Source organism: Mya arenaria, chromosome 14 (genome assembly GCF_026914265.1).
Source record: "Mya arenaria isolate MELC-2E11 chromosome 14, ASM2691426v1".
Lineage (NCBI taxonomy): Eukaryota > Metazoa > Mollusca > Bivalvia > Myida > Myidae > Mya > Mya arenaria.
Genome location: NC_069135.1, coordinates 63838548 through 63860108, shown reverse-complemented (window position 1 = coordinate 63860108; position 21561 = coordinate 63838548). Strand labels below are relative to the sequence as shown.

General features: G+C 35.4%; 1 protein-coding gene across 1 annotated transcript; it reads right to left on the bottom strand.

The window, feature by feature from the left end:
* Window positions 1-309: 309 nt before the first annotated feature.
* Window positions 310-20480, bottom strand: LOC128218591 (uncharacterized). Its single transcript, XM_052926296.1, has 11 exons — window positions 20361-20480; window positions 17215-17397; window positions 15501-15596; window positions 12494-12636; window positions 12258-12336; window positions 11165-11397; window positions 9256-9424; window positions 8770-8978; window positions 6136-6247; window positions 2934-3169; window positions 310-1695 (listed from the first exon to the last, which is right to left on the bottom strand). The coding sequence occupies exons 1-11, from the start codon at window positions 20452-20454 to the stop codon at window positions 1591-1593; spliced, it is 1659 nt and encodes a 552-aa protein (XP_052782256.1). The 5' UTR covers window positions 20455-20480; the 3' UTR covers window positions 310-1590.
* Between the last annotated feature and the right edge of the window lie 1081 nt (window positions 20481-21561).

The following is a 21561-nucleotide window of genomic DNA, read 5'->3' as shown; positions in this document are numbered from 1 at the left end:
TTGGACAAACGGTTTTCAAGAATTAGATCGGAAACAATCTTCGGGACGTACGTACGTACAGACAGACAGACAGACAGACGTACGTACGTACGTACGTACGTACGGACAAGGGCAACCCTATATGCCGCCACTTTGTGGGGGCATAAAAATAAACAATTTGAAAATCTAGCGCCCTTAATTGACTGCAAAATGTAGGGCAAACACTATCCCTGTTTAGATGCGCAAGGAAAGTGCAGTAGACTTTGAACGAGTACAAACAAACAAAACACCACAAACAGATCATATACACGATTCAAAACAAATAGCATACTATTTCTTTTTTTTATTGCAAAGCAAAAAAAAATATCATGGGGGCGACACATTTTAGAATTCAGCAATACATTTACAGATAATTTTTACATGTATTGTTTGAACATGGCAAGCATTAACTATGTATGCAATCTATCATTAAAAATATTCGTTATTTATTATTCTCAGCATCCCGATTTCTACAATACTCATTGCTTATCCGGAAGAGCCATTACTCTTCATTTTGAAGGATTTAATATTGCACCATGAGTATCACCTAGGGGCAGGGCTATATTTTCTCCACATAATTTCAGACTCATTTAATCTGATATTGGGGCTGTTATGTGGGGGAAATATCGCCCTTTTACAAAGATTTTTCATGTAATAGATTTTAATTGAACTCTTGTTGTTAAGTATTCGTCTACTTTGGTAACACAAAAAGTAGCATGATGATAAAACGTTAAAGGCAATCAAAATATTAAGATCAATGTTTACATATATAATGAAAGTTAGTGCATTGTAATTTCTAACAATGAAATGAAAAATAAACGGAACCCAACTATAAGAGAAGAAAATGCATAATTCATGTCCACTCCTTACAAATTATTTTTCGGTATTTGAATGCTAAAATAAATAACTATAAAGCATGATTCATAAATCATGAAATGAAAAGACGATGAATTAAACTGTTTTTGTGTATTTGTCTCATTTTATTATTTTTGTTTGTTTTTTTTAAATGCAAACTTAAAAGGCATCAAAATACATTAACGGGTATTAAGGCGCAGATCAATTCGTATCAAAGCTTTGAAGAACCGCTTCATTTTTCCATGACTTTTAAACACATAACTCGTACAATATAAGTTTGTATGGCACTTTAAACATGTTATTCTTAATTTACATATTTTAAATAATTAAAACACAAAATATAATGTTTGAGAGATGAGATGTTTTAACATACCGAATAAGTAAGGGGATTTTAAATTATTAACTCATTAGCATACATATAACATCAGTAGCTAGACATCTCCTGAAATGCTACCATAAAGTCACAAAATAATTGTAGTGTTAGTTTTCGTTTTGTTTTCTTTTATTTGCTAAGAAGTAATGATACTAACTATGTCCACAACAAAAGCGTATTTACAATTATCAAAACGTATTTTTAGGTATACACGATTGACGATTTTTTAAAGCTTTGTTTGGTAAATTATTTATCCTTATATCAGTTTGATATTTGTTATTCATTCGTGATTGACAATAACTTTGCAAGCAATTACACTTTGTTATTTTGAACTTTGTTCCGTCTTAAAGAATAACGCAACATGCAACTTCGTCAGCACTTTCCGACGAGCGGTTCTTTATAAGCGGGGAAGATTCCTTCGACGGTTTTGATGCCGACGTCGTCGGGATCTGAAATTGGTAAATATTTTAAAACCAAATTGAGATATTTGGAAAATCATTGAAAAGGCCTAATATTCATAAATAAATAAAAATACATAAGTTGCATAAGTAAAGAACTCCTGCTCTGGTTTCATATGACCTGTAAAACTTTTAGTGATTTTAACCTAAAAATATAAAACATAAAATATTCAGATAAATTTGATTTTTGGTAAAGTTGAACCTTACCAAAAATCTAGCACAAGAAATGAGTTACTGCAGTTTAAAAATCAAAGTCAGAAAATTTCGAATTATTTAAAAGAAAAATAACTTCAATTTGATCGAAAAGTTTTGAGTACGAAAAACATGCCAAGAAAAGTATCCAAATAAAAAGTTGAAAAGAATCATGCAGTCTACATGCATATTTTGTATTACCCTCGAATCGGTCAAAACAACCAAAATCCTGCTCTGAACATGCTGTCTAGTTGAAAAAATGTTCAAGTTTCCGAAAGTATCTCAAAAGAAATTCTCAACACAGCGATTCGGTTCACTGACCAACACTATGTAGAGTTACAAGGGACTGTACTCCTGTCATATGACACCACCATTCGGAACTTCTCGGCCATTTTTTTTCAAAAACAACCTCGGATGTATGCCGGTACATCAGTTGAAGTAGTGATGTGTTGATCTAAGTTTAAATTGATTGCCAATGAAGTGTATTATTGCGAAGATAATTAAGATTTCCAAAAGTAAAGTCATAAAGTTTAACTGCTAAATAAAACTACTACGCGTGTTTAAGTCCGCTGCAAGTAGATCGCGTAGTGATTTAATTTAGCAGTCAGTTAAACTTAATGACTTAACTCTTGGAAATCTTAATTATCTTTGCAATAATACACTTCACTGGCAATCAATTTAAACAAATATCAACACATACAAGCTAAAAATGGCCGAGGAGTCCTGAATGATGACACCAAAGCAGGAGAGCATTCCCATCAAATACTAGTATATAGGTTTTTAATTGGTTGATGTAAACAATTTGAAATCATGCATTTAAACAATATAATTCCAAAACGGCTCTTCTGTTATTTTCGTGTGTACCAATGCAATGGACTTTATTTTCATTACAATTAAATACTCAAAGAAATAGGTCAGGTTTTGAAGAACTATATTTTTATGCCAATAACTAAAATAACCGTACGAAACAAAACACTTTAAAGCGAAGGGACATGCCAGTTAGACGAGAACATGTACAGAAATGTGTTCCTACAGACCTGAATAAAGTTGACGTTGTCGAAATTCGTCTGGAATCCGCTCTGAAAACTTTTCAGCGAAAATTTGTCATTTTCTTCCTCCTTCAGAGTCTGTTCGTAAAGCGGATTGCACGTGATATTCAGGTCCCGACGGGCGCTGGCATCAAACAGCACCTCGTCCTCCTTGTCGTCGTCGATCAGCAAGTCCATGGGGATCTGTATGGGTCCATCGCTCTCCAGAACCGTCGGATATAAAACTGGAAACATAATTATACATAGAATAATGTGCTGGTTACACTGTTAAAATCCAACTGTACTGGAAACGTGGTTAAAATACATGCAGACGTGGATAACACTACAAATATACGGGAAACGTGGCTTAAATACATGGAAACGTTGATAACACTACCATTTTACGGGAAAAGTGGTTTAAATACACGGAAACGTTGATAACACTACAATTATACGGGAAAAGTGGTTTAAATACATGGAAACGTGGATGAAACTACAATTATACGGGAAACGTGGTTTAAATACATGGAAACGTGGATAAAACTACAATTGTACTGAAAACGTGGTTAAAATATATGGAAACCTGGAAAACACTACAATTGTACTGTAAACGTGGTTAAAATACATGGAAACGTAAAAAAACACTACAATTGTACTTGAAATGTGGTTAAAATACATGGAAACGTAAAAAAACACTACAATTGTACTGTAAACGTGGTTAAAATACATGGAAACGTAAAAAACACTACAATTGTACTTGAAATGTGGTTTAAATACATGGAAACGTGGATAAAACTAAAAATGTAATGTAAATGTTGTTTAAATACATGGAAACGTGGGTAAAACTAAAATTGTTCTGTAAACGTGGTTAAATTACATGGAAACGTGGATAAAACTACAATTGTATTGTAAATGTGGTTAAAATACATTTGTACTAGAGTTGTAAATGAGAAACAAATGTACAGAAAACGTGATAAAAATACAATAGTACTGGAAACGGGATATTAAAGTACACACAATTCTTTAGTTATTTTAGTTTAAACTGAGCTATAATGCCTTATTATGTCATCTTCGAAGGTCATTTATGTATTATTTTGGTTAAAAACAACACCATTCTACACACACAAAAATTGAAGTTGTAACAAAATACTTTGTAATCACCATGCATCCATAATTGACATTATTTTGCATGTATTGGATCTCAAACACCATGGCTGGTATTCAATATTGGTCTTAATTGGATTTATGAGAGATGTAGCTAATCGGATTACTTGTTATCAATAATTGACCAATAGAATAAATGAAGTCAATGATGGATGGCCGTAAAATTAACTTAAGTTGAATATTGAATACCACGTAACCCAGGCCAATATTGAAAGCATTTTGACTAAATTAATATTAACCAATACCCTGATTGTTTCAGACGTATTCAAATCAAAGCAAACCTCACCTTCTCGTATGGGTTAATTTTACAGCATAATCACAATAAATGCAACATTATAAAATATCCTTCACTTCACACGAAAACACATCTAAACCAGTCCAGTTGAAACCACTCAGAGCTTCGCAACTACGGAGCTTCGAATACATTTTATGCCGGAAAAACAAATAATTCGGTGGTGAACACCTATTAACCAGGCACCTGTTATCTTAAGCCTGATGTTTCTCATTGAGATTTCCCCAAGAAACTTTTGACAGATACACTCTGCATTATTCAAAGGTAACGATTTTTGCTTAAGAAATAATTACAATTTTTTGAATTAACGGTTAACGCATTCTTTCAAGTAATGTAATTTCGAGGGTTAGGGTAAATATTTTTTTTTATTTTAAAAAAACTCGCAGAGCAAAAAACAGATATTGTCAATGCATACCAAAGAGCATTACTTCAACAAGTACTTAAGCCATTATGATGCGACTAGAAGTTGAGTTCAATGTACCCTAAAACCCCCAGTCAACATCTGTTTCGTTAATTGTCCAATGCGGTATTACAGGGGCTAAACACCAGATGATACAAAACCGAAAAATACATTAATTCCACAAAGCAAGCCTAGAATAATGAGGCCGACACTAAATAAAAGAATCCTTTGTCTCTGTATCAGCTGAGTTTGTATACCCTTTTAAAAACTTCCGCATAATGGTTTTCCAGTTTGTAGTGATTAAATTGAGTATGCAAAAGTCACGTGATGGGTACTATAAATATTTTTAAATTAAATTGGATGTCCGTGGTAGACAAAGCCTGCAAATTTAATGGGAAAAAAATACGCAAAAACTGCGAAAGATGTAAAGTAAGCGATGTGATACATATCAATAAAGTAAGATTCAATGCGTTGTACACAGCGATATCAATTTTAGGTTAGTTTTTTACAATTTTCTTTCTTTCTTCCAATTCTATCATTTGGTGTCTAGTTCCTTTAACCAAAACATTTATAAGTTAAGATGTTTGTTTTATCGGTCTTTGTTATTTTGTTGTGTGGCTCTTGTCTAGCCAAAACCTTGTGCTTCTTAATAATCGGCAGATTGTTAAAGTTTACAACCTAGTTAACTCATCGTTGTTAACTTTAAAATCTTTACTGGATACATTTGTGATCTGCCGTACTTTTAACAAGATTTGTGAAAAAATATTTCAGCTGTGCTTGTTTAAAATAAACATGTTAACATATCTTCAACTAGTTAACGTTTAAAAGTTAACAACAATGTTGTTAATCACGTTGTTAAATTTAACATAGTTCTGAACAATCAACCCATTGTTTGGCTAATGGTCAAGTTGTTTAAAAATTATAATGGCCTAACCGGCATAATTACATTGTACATTTTGAAAGTTTTTTCTTCACTGAATGCTACTTGTAAACAATCCATTTACATCATCCGAGATTACCCCCCACTCCCTCAAACCCTGCTCTCTCCCTCGCCCTCTCAACCCTGAATTGCAATTATGAACATTATTGGGTTTAATTTGCATGGTAAAATCTTCTAAGGTGAAATAAATGACCAATGTGTTCTTTTTGAACGATAACGAAGTCAAAGTTGACGTCACTGGTGATCAACCTTCGACATATATGTAAATGACCAACGGTCAAGTTTTTGACCGCTGATAAGGTTACAGATGACGTCACTGGTGATCAGCCTTTGAAATTTCCTAGTATTTTTTCTGCAGTAAAAGCAACCAATCCAACTAAACAATTAATGAATTGAAATTTGAGTTTATACTTACAAGAGCCTGCTGTTGTTTGCCTTTGTAAATCTTTGATGGCCGAAAGTTCGCCCTCACAGTTATTAAGTTCCAGTTGAGAAAGGTCAAAAATAATGTCGTCCTCTTCCTCCTCCTAAAACAATTATTTATCTTTCTTATCATTTATTTCAACTATTCATAGCGCTTTTGAAACAAAAACGTTCTTTAAAAGCACAATCCGTGTTAGATATTTTTTTGAAATGGTGTCCGATTTTGACAATAATTTGTGCTTCACGATGTATGCATTTATTCTGCTGATAATTGTATATATATGTATATATATATATTAAATATATAATTTTTATAAACGAAATTGTTTTGAAATTCCAGAAACCTCGGAACTACTTATTGTTTTTGAATTTTAAAATAGAAACAGGCTGTTACATCAATGGCATTTATAGTCGATGGCATATTTTGTAAACAAGTTTTACTGGGAGGTAAATATTTAAATAAAAATTGCCACTTGATGATAACAAAGGATTATTGGTGCAGTGTGTTTTTAAAACAAAAAAATATCGCGCTATTTGAGCTACGAAATTAGATTTCTCGATACTTTAAATCAATATATTTAAACGGAATATACAAAAGAAAAACAAGAAGAAAAAAATAGTATATAGAGCATGAATTAAACACACAGCAATAAAATGAAATAATAAGGGTTATTGTTGATGTTGTTTAAATCATTAGTAGAATCAACCGGTAAATTGCAAAAGTAGTCTATCTATAATAGCATATATTAGATTAGTTGTGAATCAAGAGGCCCATGAGGGCCTACGCTATACTGGCATGTATTTCTGGTGTGTTTTTATCCCAAGAATTAACATACTTAGTGTGTGTATATCACGTGAAAAACGGCGTCATACATGCTACATGGCAAGGTAATACATTGCTTCGAATGAAGACTTTAAACAAAGATAACTTTACTATTTCTTCACTATTTCAAATGAAACATAGCGCAGTTTACGTCGCTTACGTAGCCCCGCTTTCGGTCTTCACCAGAGTTTGATTGAGATTTAAGTTTCTTAAAACACTTCAACAACTCCGTTAAAAAACGAAGGCGGGGTTCCTTAAGCGGCATAGACTTCCCTTTGTTGCATTTAAAATGGTGTATTAAAAGAAAAGTTATCTTTGTTTTAATTCTTCATTTTAAGCATAAAGTTCGTATTCGACGAAGCACATGTGACGTAATTTATCACGTGGCATACACACACTGATACTGATAATATGCAATTTTCTAATTAGTGAACCATATGTTTCACAAAAGGCAAAGGGATATAATCAAAACAATAATACACAGCTCTCTGTGTAAGTTATCTCCCTCTTACTTTTATACTCATACAATTGAAAAGGCTACACCATTTCAAGGGCTGCTATACAGTCATGCATGGGCGGATCTGGCTGAATTAGGAAAGGATTGCTGAGCGTTCATGGAAATCTAACCACTGTATACAATCATAACTGAGGAAGGTATCGCGTATACATACAATAGCTTATAGGGGACGCAAGGACAGACAAACATACGACAGACACAACGCCATAGCATTGAGTCCTTTTAAAAATAACACTCTTTTCCAAAAGCACGGGGAAAACTGTATTCATTTCTAAAAGCAAGGGAGAAAACTGTACTCTTTTTCAAAAGCAAGGGAAAAAAACTGAACTCTTCCATATACAAGGGAGAAAACTGTACTCTTCCAAATGCAAGGGAGAAAACTGTACTCTTTTTCAAAAGCAAGGGAGAAAACTGAACTCTTCCAGATGCAAGGGAGAAAACTGTTCTCTTTTTCAAAAGCAAGGGAGAAAACTGTACTCTTTTTCAAACGCAAGGGAGTAAACAACTTCACTCTGTCACTACATGTTTTCTCTCTTAGTCGTTCAAGGAAGTGAATAAGAAAAAATATTTCTTCAACCACTTAATAGGTGTTGTCTTTGTATTTCTTAAAGCTGCACTCTCACAGATGGAACGTTTTGACAACTTATTTATTTTTTGTCTTGGAACGAGCCAATTTTTGCGAAAATCCATGGAAACTAGTTAAATAAGACTGCTGACAAAAATTAGTTCGCAGATGTTTATATAAAAGTTCAAATATTGATGTTTTATGCATTTTTCTTAAACGGTTTAAGCCATAAAACATTAATTTTCGAACGGAAATATGAAAATCTACGATCTGATTTTTTGTTAGCAATCCTATATCATTGGTTTGTAGATAAATACGCAAAAATTTGCTCTTTCCAAGACAAAAAATAAAAAAGTTGAAAAAATGGCATATCTGTGAGAGTGCAGCTTTAACAGGCAAAAATAGCTATTTTGATCATTTCAAGGGCAATACTTCCGTAATAGATGGACGGATATGGCTGGTTAAACACGGGACCCAGCTCTCATGAATACCTAACTACTTTATAAGTTTGATTAAGATAAATAAAACTTCAGACTTTATCGCGTTATCAATCAGTTGTTTACGGACGAACGGACCTACGGACGACCGCACCACGCCATGGCATAAGGCCATGAGCTAATCCAGCCTTTGGCCAGTAGAGCTTAAAATAAACATGAAAGTGTGTGAAAGTGTCTATGAAAAAAAGATCGATTCTATTTTCGGAATCATCATCTCGACATACCAATTTGAGAAATCGATCTGGCCCTGAAAGTTGTCCAATGTCATCTTTCCCTTTCCGAGCCACATCCCCTTCTTGACTTGGGGCCACACCCGACTCCGTTTCCATGGATACCATTTCGGCGTCCCTAGCAACAGGGTCGTCGGTTTTGAGGCCGGAAACTTCTGCTTGGGCAAGCTCTTCAGAGAGTGGGAGATATCCATCGCCGATTTCTGAAAGATTTAGTCGATAAAAAGGCAACATGTTATAGAGTAATCATTTATGTAGGACTAAATTCATTTGCTAATAATAAAATAACCAAGCTCTCTCCATTTCATATAATTATTTTATGGCAAAAAGCAACTAATTAAACAATATCAAATAATGAAATAGTCCGATTTTTGAAAATGAGTTTGTTGAAGTATTTCAAATCATGCTTAAAAATTATCAAATCAAAATCTAGCGGACTTCGGCGAACTTTTTAAAAAACAACATGTTCAAAATTATTACCGATAATATCTTGTTTCTCTTCATTTAGATCGATTTCCTCAAACTGTTCTTCGAATTCATCAAGAATAGCCCGCTCTTCCTTTTCCAGTGACGTCACATTATCGATGACATCATCAACGTTGCAGTTTTCGACATCAGACACGTTTTGGACGCTTTCTGCTTGACTGATCTAAATCAAGTACGTATTAATTAGTTATTTATTAAGAATTTAACTAGTTTAAGTCAGACATTTATCAGAAGTGGCCTTCGTACCGTAGTTTGGTACTAGTTTTGGCGTCAAATGTGTTCAGGCTCACAAGAAGTGTCTAATAGAAAAGTTGTAATAAAATAGAAAATAGTGGGAGAAAAAAGTTATTTGCTTAAAGCTGCACGCTCACAGTTTTACCGTTTTTCCAACTATTTTTTGTCTTCGAATATGAAAAAGTTTGCGTAAATATTTGCTAACCAGTGGCGAAAGACTGCTGACAAAAGATCGCAGTTTTTCATATTTCCGTTCCAAATTTAATGTTTTGGCTTCAACTGTTACTAACGGTTTAAGAAAAGTGCATAAAACATCAATTTTGGGACGGAAGTATGAAAAGCTGCGAACTGATCTTTTGTCGATAGTCGTTTACCACTGGTTTGCAGATATTTACGAAAAAAAATTGCTCGTTCCAAGACAAAAAAGTTGTCAAAACGTTCAATCTGTGAGAGTACAGCTTAAAAAAGTAGCAATATAAGGAATTTTGTATAACATTTTAAAGCTGCACTCTCATAGATTGACCGTTTTGATAACGTATTTTTGTGTTTGACTTGGAATGAGCCAATTTCTGCGTAATTGTCTGGAAACCAGGATACAAGATAACTAACAAACTAACAAACGATCTAAAATTGATGTTTTATAGCTAACACTTTATGAAAGAGTTTGGCAGTTGTTCAAACACTTGAAATCTGTTTTATTGTGAATTATGTTATGATTGAATTGAAGACATGGATACCAAAATCAGCTGATTCTGGTACAAAAGAAACATAACGAACGACCGAAAGCTTATTCAATGAAAGGCCTCCAGCCTAAAACCATAAAAACATGAATATAATCAAAACTGTCAATCTGTGAGAGTGCAGCTTTAAAAGCCTAGTTTAAGCCCCACGTCCCCCCCAAAAAAAAAATGAATTGAAGACATGGATACCAAAATCAGCTGGATCTGGTACAAAAGAAACGTAAAGACATGAATATATGCAAAACTGTCAATCTGTGAGAGTGCAGCTTTAAAAGCCTAGTTTAAGCCTTCTTATATAAGTGACGCCATCCACCCCCCACCCCACCCCCAAAAATCAACAACAACAAAACTTGTATTTGTACACATCCAGTAACCTGCTGTGCAGTTTTCGATGTTTTATTATAAAAAAATGGACCCTAAATGGCACTGAGGCAATAAACAAATACACAGAAAATTGGCCCCTACTATGACAACAGTGCAATTAACAGGAGATGCACAGCAGGGGATTATCATGCCAGGCATTCCTTAAACTATGCCTTTAAGATCATTATTCAACTATGTTCAATCCCTCTAACATGTTTTAATAGTGTCTACTTCACCAAATAACAGACTCAAGAGTTTGAAAAGTAATAACACTATTAGGCCATCTCGGGGCTGCAATATTTCGATTGACTTATTTGGTTGTTTAAAAGAAAACTGCAATCGAATTTGACTTACCGCGTTTGGGCATGTCAGTAGCGCCGCTCATTTCTTTAAGGATATTACAAGTGACAAGGTTTTTGTCCGAAATTGAAATTTTTGTCAGGATTTGATTTTAAATGACTTAAATCATTTCAGACCAATCACTGAGTCAAATTCCTGTTGCTCAAACCGGTCCTTTGTTGAAAACTTTTAATTTTGAAAGTAAACAACCAATCAATTCCAAGTACCGTATCAGAGCAGGAGATTAACCCTTCGTCTGTTTCCGATTCATCTGCAGCAGCAACGTCATCTGTGCTGACGTCATCAGAAGCATCGTCGTCAATGATGTCATCATGGTCGTTGTCATTCGCTTGACCATTTGCAGTGGTGACGTCATAGGAAGTGTCGTCAATGACGTCATCGAACATACCAGAATCGCGACTGTGCGTTCGTGATAGCTCACCTTTCTTTATTCTGTCGACTATAAAATAAACTGTTTTAGATTTTAGGATATGTTTTTTTGTCATTATCATACTATGTTAGAAAATTAAGGGGGTACGGCTCATTAAAAGAATCAGAATTTCTAGCATGGTTAAAATTTTTGGATCTACTTATCTGAGGTGAGAGAAACTTATATTCTAGCACACCGGATAGGCATTTCCGGTTATTTTAGCACATGCCAGATGAGTCACGCGCTGTGACGTAATATTTTTTATTTCTTTTATATATACTTTATGTAAGCATAACTATAATATTTCAATAGATACGTTCCATTAAGTTAACATTAACTTGACACGTAATAGCTCAAAATAACACTTAAAAGACGTGATATTGAAAGAATTTCTTGACGTATGCAGTGAATAAAAATTACTGCGCGCCATGACGTCAGTAAACATCATCGCATGCGCTGATACGTGAAATGCACTATTTAAAAATGCGTTTTTATTGTATTTTCTACATAATATTCTCACAAAAAAGTAATTTGAAATATGCTAGGAAAAATATCAAGCATGTGTGTCCGGTCCGGATGGAGAAATCCTTATCGAACATTAAATTAAAGCGACTGTACCCCAGATTGGCACCAAAAAAAGTTGTTTTTTTCCGTAACGAATCTCAGGACATTTATCTAATAGAAGTGTTACGCTTTGATATCATAATTGTAAAAAAGTACCAAAATGTAAAGAAAAGATGTGTCGGAGACCGGGTTCGAACTTGTGTCGCCAAAATTGCAATCAAGCGTCGTATCCACTGAGCTACGACGGCTTACTCTAATCAACCCCTTTAACTTTTTTTAATCCTTCAATCTAAGAATGCTGAAATAAAAACAATTTAACTACTGACCATTCGGGTTGTCAATGGAGTCGTTGTCTGATGGCATGTCCACTTCACAACCGCTGTCCAGCCTGGCCTTGACCGTTGACTGGATGAAAAGAAGAGTTGTTAGTCTTGAATGAGTAGTTGGCCTAAATTTTTAGATAGCCGTCCATCTAGATATTTATAATTGTATTTTAGGAGTAACATACGAACACTTTTTTGTAATCAATCGTTATTAAACAAGGAGCGTAACCGATTTTTACCAAGTTTTCACTGCTGTTGTACAGCGAATCCTTGTCCGATTCCTTGTCGCCATGTTTCCGGCCGGAAGTGACGTCATAAACGAATACAGGATCTTCTAGATCTACACATGTCACGAGAGGGTACTTTCGCTTTGGGGCAACATCTGCAATATACCGCGGGACGAAATAAAAGTTTCATACATTAATTATGCAAATAATTCTTAAAGCTGCACTCTCACAGATTGAACGTTTTGACAACTTTTTTTTATTTTTTGACTTGGAACGAGCCAATTTTTGCAAAAAAACAACATGGAAACCAGTTATATAAGACTGCTGACAAAAAAAATAGATCGCAGATTTTTACATTTAAGTAAAAAAAAATGATGGTTTATGCATTTTAGTAACGGTTTTAGCCATAAAACATTTATTTTCGAACGGAAATATGAAAATCTACGATCTGATCTTTTGTCAGCAAACTTATATCATTGATTTGCAGATATTTATGCAAAAATTTGCTCTTTCAATGACAAAAAAATAAAAAAAAAGTTGTAAAAATGGTATATCTGTGAGAGTGCAGCTTTAATGTGCTGTAAATATGATAGTTTTACAATATTGGCAACTCGAAAATGAGTTTACAACTCTCTTTTTAAATTAAAAAAAACAACGTCATATTTAAATAAAAACGTATTGTCGATTTATATTTAAGAATAAATAAGTCTTATGGGGTCCAAATAAATGTTTTGAAACCAAAAGCAATAAACTGAATTAGGAAATAAACAAAAACAAATAGAGCGAACAGCAAACTCCAACGTGATTTTGAAAAAATAATCTCCATAATCTATGATGAGAGCTGGAGATCAAAAAATTCCGCAAAAAAATCATGCATAGATTCAGTGTGGATTTTCTGGATTAAATTCTCTACGGACGCATATTTTAACACCGTTGGCTCGAACTCGAAGGGACCAGCGAATATACCTCGAGCCTCGGGAAATTCGAGCCAAGCGGGGAATGCTAACATTCAGTAAAATGAAATCGGTCTTTAAAGCTGCACTCTCACAGATTGAAGGTTTTGACAACTTTTTTATTTTTCGTCGTGGAACGAGCCTTTTTTTGCGAAAATTCATGGAAAGCAGTGTAATATGACTGCAAACAAAAATTGGATCGCAGATTTTTATATTTAAGTTCAAACATTAATGTTTTGTGCATAGTTCTTAAACCGTTAGCCATAAACATTGATTTTCGATCGGAAATATGCAAATTTGCGATCTGATTTTTTGTCAGCAATCTTATATCATTGGTGTGCAGATATTTACTCAAACATTTGCTCTTTCCAAGACAAAAAATAAAAAAACGGTAAATCTGTGAGAGTGCAGCTTTAATATCCAGTTCGAGCAAACGGGGAAATCGAGCCAATCGAGTTCGAGCCAAAGGGGTTTGCCTGTAATTCGTTACGAACTCAAACCGGTGAAAAAATATATGCGGAACTAAATGGGCTTTCTTAAGTTTTATACAGTCAAACAATCGTAATATTTGAATAGCGTGGGAATTCACATAGAAGAGTCTGTATTATTCAAAATTAATTCATTGCAAGTATGTTTCCTTTAAATTTCATTTCAGACTCGGGCCATTCATACTCGTATTTCTTCTTATGAATAGCATTGATTCAGTATTATCGCACGGGGGCTTGTGCAAGTCTGGAAAGTTTGTGAAGCGCGCGTAACTGCGTTTGTGACCCAGACATGAATTACATACTTGAACAAAAACAATGCATTTTAGTGAAACTGCGTGGTATTTAATTGCATTCGGAACTCCTCGGCCATTTTTATCGAAAAGAACGTTTCGATAAAATAGCCGAGGAGCTCCAAACTATCATCGTACTGTCGTGTTTTCATCATCGTACTATCGCGTTTTCATCATCGTACTACCGCTTTTTCACCAACGTACTATCGCGTTTTCATCATCGTACTATCGTGTAAAGTACGATGATGAAAACACGACAGTACGATGGTGAAAACACGACAGTACGATGATGAAACGCGACAGTACGATGATAAATACGCGATAGTACGATGATGAAAACACGACAGTATGATGATAAAAACGCGATAGTACGTTGGTGAAAACGCGATCGTACGATGATGAAAACACGAAATCACGATATAACGACGGTGAAAACTCGATAGTACGATGGTGAAAACACGATAGTTTATCGCATTATCATCATCGTACTGTCGTATTATCGCGTTTTCGTTATCGAACTGTCGCGTTTTAATCATCGTACTATCGCGTTTCCACCATCGTAGTTTCGTGATTTCGCAATATCATCATCGTACTATCGAGTATCGCGTTTCAGATCAACACATTCACAGGCGATGGCCCTAACGGCATTCTGTAATTTTCTGAGTTGTATATGCTTAAACATATGTTTTGCAGCAAACTTATTGTCTTTAGCGCGCAGAAATCGAAAAACTTTTCTGCCTCTTAAACTATTGCATCAGTCGATTGTAACCATGCCGTCCCCAGATCCGGGAAATAGCGGGGGCTTTGACTTTCGGTCCAGCCAATCCCGGGTAACATTCCCGCCTTGTGGCGACAAACTGCTGGTAAAATCGCTGTCAAATACCCCCACACCCCGGGGACATCATAGGTAGTCTATTAAGCCAATTTCCCGCTATTTCAGCGCGAAAACAAAACCACCGCATTTCCCAGGCACTGCGAAGCCACCTGGAAGGTTAAAACAAGGCCGAACCCCCGCTATTCCCGGTATACCCTGGCCCTAGAGGGGGGGGGGGGGGCGTGGCTCTACAGCTGACTAGTGCATAGCTGTTCTGTCTTTTGACAATCTTTTGAAGTCTAAAATACATGGTTATTGGTGCTCGGCATCCAATGGCTTTTGAAGGAATACTTGGAATTTGAGAACATGGTACGCGGTACAGGTACGCAGAAGCTAAAACTTAGGCATTGTTCGGTACGCATACCCATAATATCTATGAATATCTTAGCTCCCAGCCTCGCGAACTGGACTCACCTTTGATGTACTCGAAGTCGGGCATAAAGGATGTTACCACGAATTGAGGGTCAGTCTTATAGTCGGCTGTGACCTTCGACTTCTTTTTTCCCTGGCCTGAAATAAAAATAAAAATACAAAACATGTTTTATCTTTAACACGAATTACAAACCATGCCAAACACAAATAAACGAAATATTTTTTTCATGTTCAGGCGAACATAGTTGGCTCGAACTCGCTTGGCTCGATTTCCTCGTTGGCTCAAACTGGATGTAAAGGACGGATTTCTTTCTACTGAAGGAAATCATTCCCGCTTGGCTCGAACTCCCCGAGCCTCGAGGTATTTTTGCCGATCCCTTGGAGTTCGAGCCAACGGGGTTTTATTGGTCCATGATTCTTTATCTAACTGGATATTTGTAACCCCAGTTTTTCGAAAATGCTTAACTTAATCAGTAAATGACTTATATTTAAACCACCTTTTAACCGCGGCTTATAAGCTAATGTTTTAACTATATCAAAAAAAAATTCCCATCATGTATTATATTGATATATTTCTTTTACAAAAAAAAATGAAGAAAAAATGCTTTAGATCAAGAAATGTACCATAAAGGCATACAAACAGTAAAGTAAATATGCCTTTCGCCTTCGGGAACGAACGGGGCCGGTCCCAGCCCTCAACTCGGTCGGAAAAAAATATCGGTTGATCTAAAAAGTGTTGTTGTTTTGTTTTTATCTTAATTTTAAAGCATTTTCATGTTTAAGTCATTTGACTTTAATCAAAACAAACAAAGAACATTTGATTAAGGTACATATAAAAATATCGGCGATATTTTGGCGCTATTTTAACTGTGTATTTTGTGGCCACGTAGCTAAAAATTACAATTTATTTTTATAATAAAGCTTAATTTTGTTTTAGACGTACCGAAATCATATGTTTTTGTGGTATTAATCATTTCAGTCAAATTAATTCAACATAAAACTCATTAAAATAAAGAAATATAATGTTTGCATCTACCAATGGTGTGTGCCTTTAAGTAATTACTCATTTGTGTAACAGTTCATTTTTTTTGCATATTTATTGACCTTGTAACGGAGATTTTCGTACATAATTGTGTTTAAGTATAAAAAATACAAACTGAATAAAAACAAATATTCAGAGACTTAAATGGTGTACTCAAATGGGTAAGAACTTGAGAATTTTCAAAACAATGTCGGTTTGGTACAGCTTATATTGGTGACATTAAAGAAAACGAATTTAAGAGTTAAAAGAATTATCATAAACTCAAAAATGTATTACAAAAACAAGAGTACAGGGGTGGATTTAACATTCAACTTCAGTAAAATGTTATTGACATAAGTCATTGATTTCGTTCACCCTATTGGTCAGTTATTAATCCGATTAGATACATCCTTCTTACATCCAATTAAGACCAATTTTGATCATAATGAAGGTATCTATGTGGAAAAGCGGGTGGCATGGAGGGGGGGGGGGGGGTATAGAGGGGTAGTCCCAACAGAAGGAGGCAACCATTTTTGTTTTTCTGACTCTAAACACTACACTAGTATAAAAGATAAGGGATTGTTAGAACCCTCCGTTCGGGGAAGTCCCGACCCTAGTGATATTTTCGGATGGCGTTATTATATGGTCGAAACACCCACTAACATACTCCGTCTTTAATCACTAATGTTATTGCACCATGATAGATAAAACGTTGATTCATAAAAATAGCTCAACCATTTCTAGGTTTCCGCTTCTTCCGGTTCCGCCGCCGTCCTCCCACGAAGACGGCCGGAGCGCCGGCGTCAGCGTGTGACGTTGTGTTCGTTACTGCATGTTGAAGAATCAACTTCAGGCTCTCTCGCATGCTGTATCCGACGGGTCTGGAGGCGAGGTGATTAGAATAGCTGCATACTTGACCTGAAATATACGGATATGACGTCATCGAAAATATGTCAATTCTGACGTCACTGCAACACAAACTGTATAATAGCAGACGTAATATGTAAGAAATAGAGGCTTCGAAACTACGATAACTCTGACGTCACGTCGTCATTTACAATAGCTAAGTCTTAATAATACGACTTAGGCTGTAAGGTTATGGCCATATCTGCGTAAATTAAAATAACTCCGAAATTGACCTCAATAACAGTGGGACGTCATCACGTTATTTATTTTTGAATAGAATTACGTCATTATTGTCATGGTATTTGAGGGCGTTTGCTAAAAACTAAGAGCGCAATCATGACGTCATGAAAACGTAACAATTATGACGCCGTCAAAATAAAAAAATAACCAGGACATCGCGATGCAATGCACTATTATTCAAGGAAAATAAAAATGATGTCACTTGAGACGCTCGATAGGTGCAAAGTTTGGGTCGTGCGCTCACTTTCCAAGATCACTCGCAGTACAAACTATGCTCTAAAGATGAACAGTGGGTTTGGGCGTCCTCAAAGACATTTGTTCGCTATAAAACAGTGCATTTTCATGTATTTTTGGCTTTTTTTCTAGTATATTGATATAAAAATTAACTTGGTCAATTCAGGGGGGGGGGGGGGGGGGGTGCCCTCTTCAACCCCCTCCCCCAAACACCAACACCCTATTTACCCCACACGCACTCTTTACAATATTATACCTCACATAAATGTGTCCCTTCTTTGTATATATAAACTCGATCGGTCCGTATATCACTGTATTTTGAGGAAAATCCAGTTTAATGACGTCAGCGGTCCATATTATATTTTTGGCCGGTCCGGACCTCGCCAAAAATGTTATATGGACCGCTGAAGTGCGGCTTGCTTTTTTCACAACGGCGAAAACTTGTCGCAAGTAAACATTATTAGCTTTGTTCAATAAAACACATTTAAATAACTTTAAAAATATTGAATGGTAATGAAAAGTGTTCGGTATAATATAAGAAATATAACACATCACTTCGGGCCATATGGCATTATAAGGACCGGTCAGTCAGCCCCCGAAGGTGAATGGACCTCAGCTAACGCCTCGGTCCATATACACTTTCGGTGGCTGACTGGCCGGTCCTTATAATGTCATAAGACCCTGGTGTGTTATATTTCTTAAATGTATATTATAATGCATTAAGCTAAGGCCACAATTACATACATTGTTCCCGGTCCTCGAGTAAAACCCAATAAGATTCGCCAGACATTCCTTACTAACATCAAACAGTTTGCATGAAAAAATGGCGCTGACGCCGACGGCATATAATTCTGTTAACCATGAACCGCACATAAATTCAATGAAAAATGTTTATACGGCGTATACCACGTGTTCCAACTCGCTCAGTTAGTGAAATGTCTATTATTTCACACAGCACATAAACATGACGAATATTCTAACCAGAAATAATAATGCCAGGGCCGTTCCTACATAAAAGCGCATTCACCATCAATTTCAATAATGTCTGCTCTCATTGTGTGCTAAATAAAAACACAGCTATACCGATAAGCCATGTGGCTGTCGGGTATTACGAGCAACCAGGTAACACGAGTTCGATAGCATCTGTCATTGAACACATGCTGCTTAAACGCGTGTATGAATTAGCAAGTTTTTTTGTGAATGAATCACAATCACATGGAGTAATTGTTGATTATACCCCCCCCCACACACACACATGAACGATTACAAAGAGATCTATTAGTAGTCTAGATATGGATAATCAAACATACACACATACACCGAGCATGCTTCATTTGCGGATCCGGGAGAGGGGTGGGGGCGGTTCGGGGGGGGGGGGGGCTTGGTGTTGGGTTATTGTGTTAGTGAACATTTCATGTCAGTATGGTAAAAAAATAAGGATAAATAGCATATAAACGCACCATTTAGACTAAAAAATAGCCATAATTGACATGTTGAGTATAATGTAGCTATATATGTCGACTATTGTCATTCAGAGTATAATGTAGCTATGCTTGTCGTCTGTTGACATTTAGAATAAAATGTATACATGTCGTCTGCGGACATTTAGAGTATAATACAGCTTAACATGTCGTATGTGGACATTGGGAGTATAATGCGGCTATTCAAGACGTCTGTGCACATTTAGAGTATAATACAGCTATTCAAGTCGTCTGCGGACATTTAGAGTATAATACAGCTATTCAAGTCGTCTGCGGACATTTAGAGTATAATACAGCTATTCAAGTCGTCTGCGGACATTTAGAGTATAATACAGCTTTACATGTCGTCTGCGGACATTTAGAGTATAATATAGTCATGTATGTTGTCTGCGATAGAGTATTACGTATGTAAATTGCAGCTATTTCTGTCGTCTGCGGCTATTTAGAGCATGTCGTCTGCGGGTATTTAGAGTTTGTCGTCTGCGGACATTTTGAGTATAATGTAGAAATGGATGTCGTCTGTGGACATGTGTAATGCATCTAACTAAAAGTACATGCTTAGCTCAACCATCCATGTGTAAGAAATGTCAGAACTAAACCCAAAGATATATTTTACTACAGAATCGCAAGAAACATCGCAGGAATCCGCATTCCTAACTGAAGGGTCTTTATCAACAAGCAATATAATGTACGCATTAACAACACGAAGTTTCAGACAAGTGATGAAACATAGCTTCCTTCGGGCCAAATTATTCATCAAATTTCATGCCACGCGACTCCTGGATCCTAACAAACTTTTACGTCATGTTCCTAAAAAAAATATTGTTTCGAGGAAAACAACGAAAAAAAATAGGGAAAAAATATTTGGCACCATGTTCACTCATGATAAAAATTACGTCATTTTTATAAGAATAAAGGTCATATAACTGTAGTCTCCTCTAAAATCGTCATAAAAACAACATATTTTAATACAAACGAGTATTACAAATATTATATCTTAACAAAATGTCTATGACTCACCTTTTTTAGAGCGACTATTTATTCTATTCCGCAGTTCTGTATAACAAGTATTATACCTTTCGGCGAGAACGCCTTGAATGAGAAAAAGCTTCATGCTCAAGGAAAGCACGTGGATTTCGGCATGAGAAGTGCATTGCTATGGAAACATATTTTTGTAATTGGCACGTGGGGTAAATTGGTACCAACCCAGGAAATAATGTTTGGGTTATTGTTTTAGCGTAATTAATCATCCCTTTGATCAATTTATATAGATCTTTGATAAATGTGTAATAAATGGTTCAATGTGTATCGATGTTTGTTATTGTTACTTTTTGTTGAGATTAATTAATATTATCATTATTTATTTATTTATTATTATTATTGTATTTATTTATTTTTATTTTTTATTTTTTTTTATTATTTTTTTTTTTTTTGGGGGGGGGGGGGGTAGGGATGAATTTAGTATCTTTGATCACTTGGTAAGTAGAATTGGTACCAACCCAGGAAATAATGTTATGGCAACTGTTACAGCATAATTAATCATCTCTTTGGTCAATTTAATCCTTTTATATCAATCTTTGATCAATGTGTCATCAATAGTTACATGTTTGGTACCGTGAATCGACTTTTATTGAGAATGTTTATTTAGTTTTTCTTACTTATTTTTTTCTCCTTTATTTTTTTTTTTTGGGGGGGGGGATTTTTTACCACTTGGTAATAAAGTTGAGAAAGTGCTAAAATATTTTATACCCGTCAAAAATACTAATGTGTTAGAAATACGAATATGTGTTCGACCTGTTGACACACAAATGATCGTTCAACCTTTTTCCAATTAACACTAACTTTGAAGATTTGTCAATTTTCGCCTAAATCGGTTACCTTTTGACCGATCGTCTATAAATTGAAAAGTCGGTTCCGACTAAATGTCACTAAAATGATTGGGCAACGTTCGACCAGCTGACAAAACTTGATAGTCGATCAAATATCGATAAATTAGCAGTGATAGATATTACCATTGTCGACCAATTGATACTGAAATAATGTCAATTATCGACTAGTTGAGAGTAGATCATCAGGCATTTTGTGACCAGTTGATTGTCAATTTTCGAACGGTTAACACGTAGCCAACCATTTATTTTATGATAATTGCCATGTATATTTAATTGTAATACAACTTGATATTATTACAGAGTCTATTTTTAAACAGTTTGTGCAATAATAT

Coding starts and splice junctions, on each gene's coding strand:
- LOC128218591 (XM_052926296.1), bottom strand. CDS start 20,454: ATGAAGCTTTTTCTCATTCAAGGCGTTCTCGCCGAAAGGTATAATACT. Junction 12,637..15,500: donor CGACTTCGAGTACATCAAAG/GTGAGTCCAGTT, acceptor GGTATATTGCAG/ATGTTGCCCCAAAGCGAAAG. Junction 9,425..11,164: donor TAATCTCCTGCTCTGATACG/GTACTTGGAATT, acceptor TACTTGATTTAG/ATCAGTCAAGCAGAAAGCGT.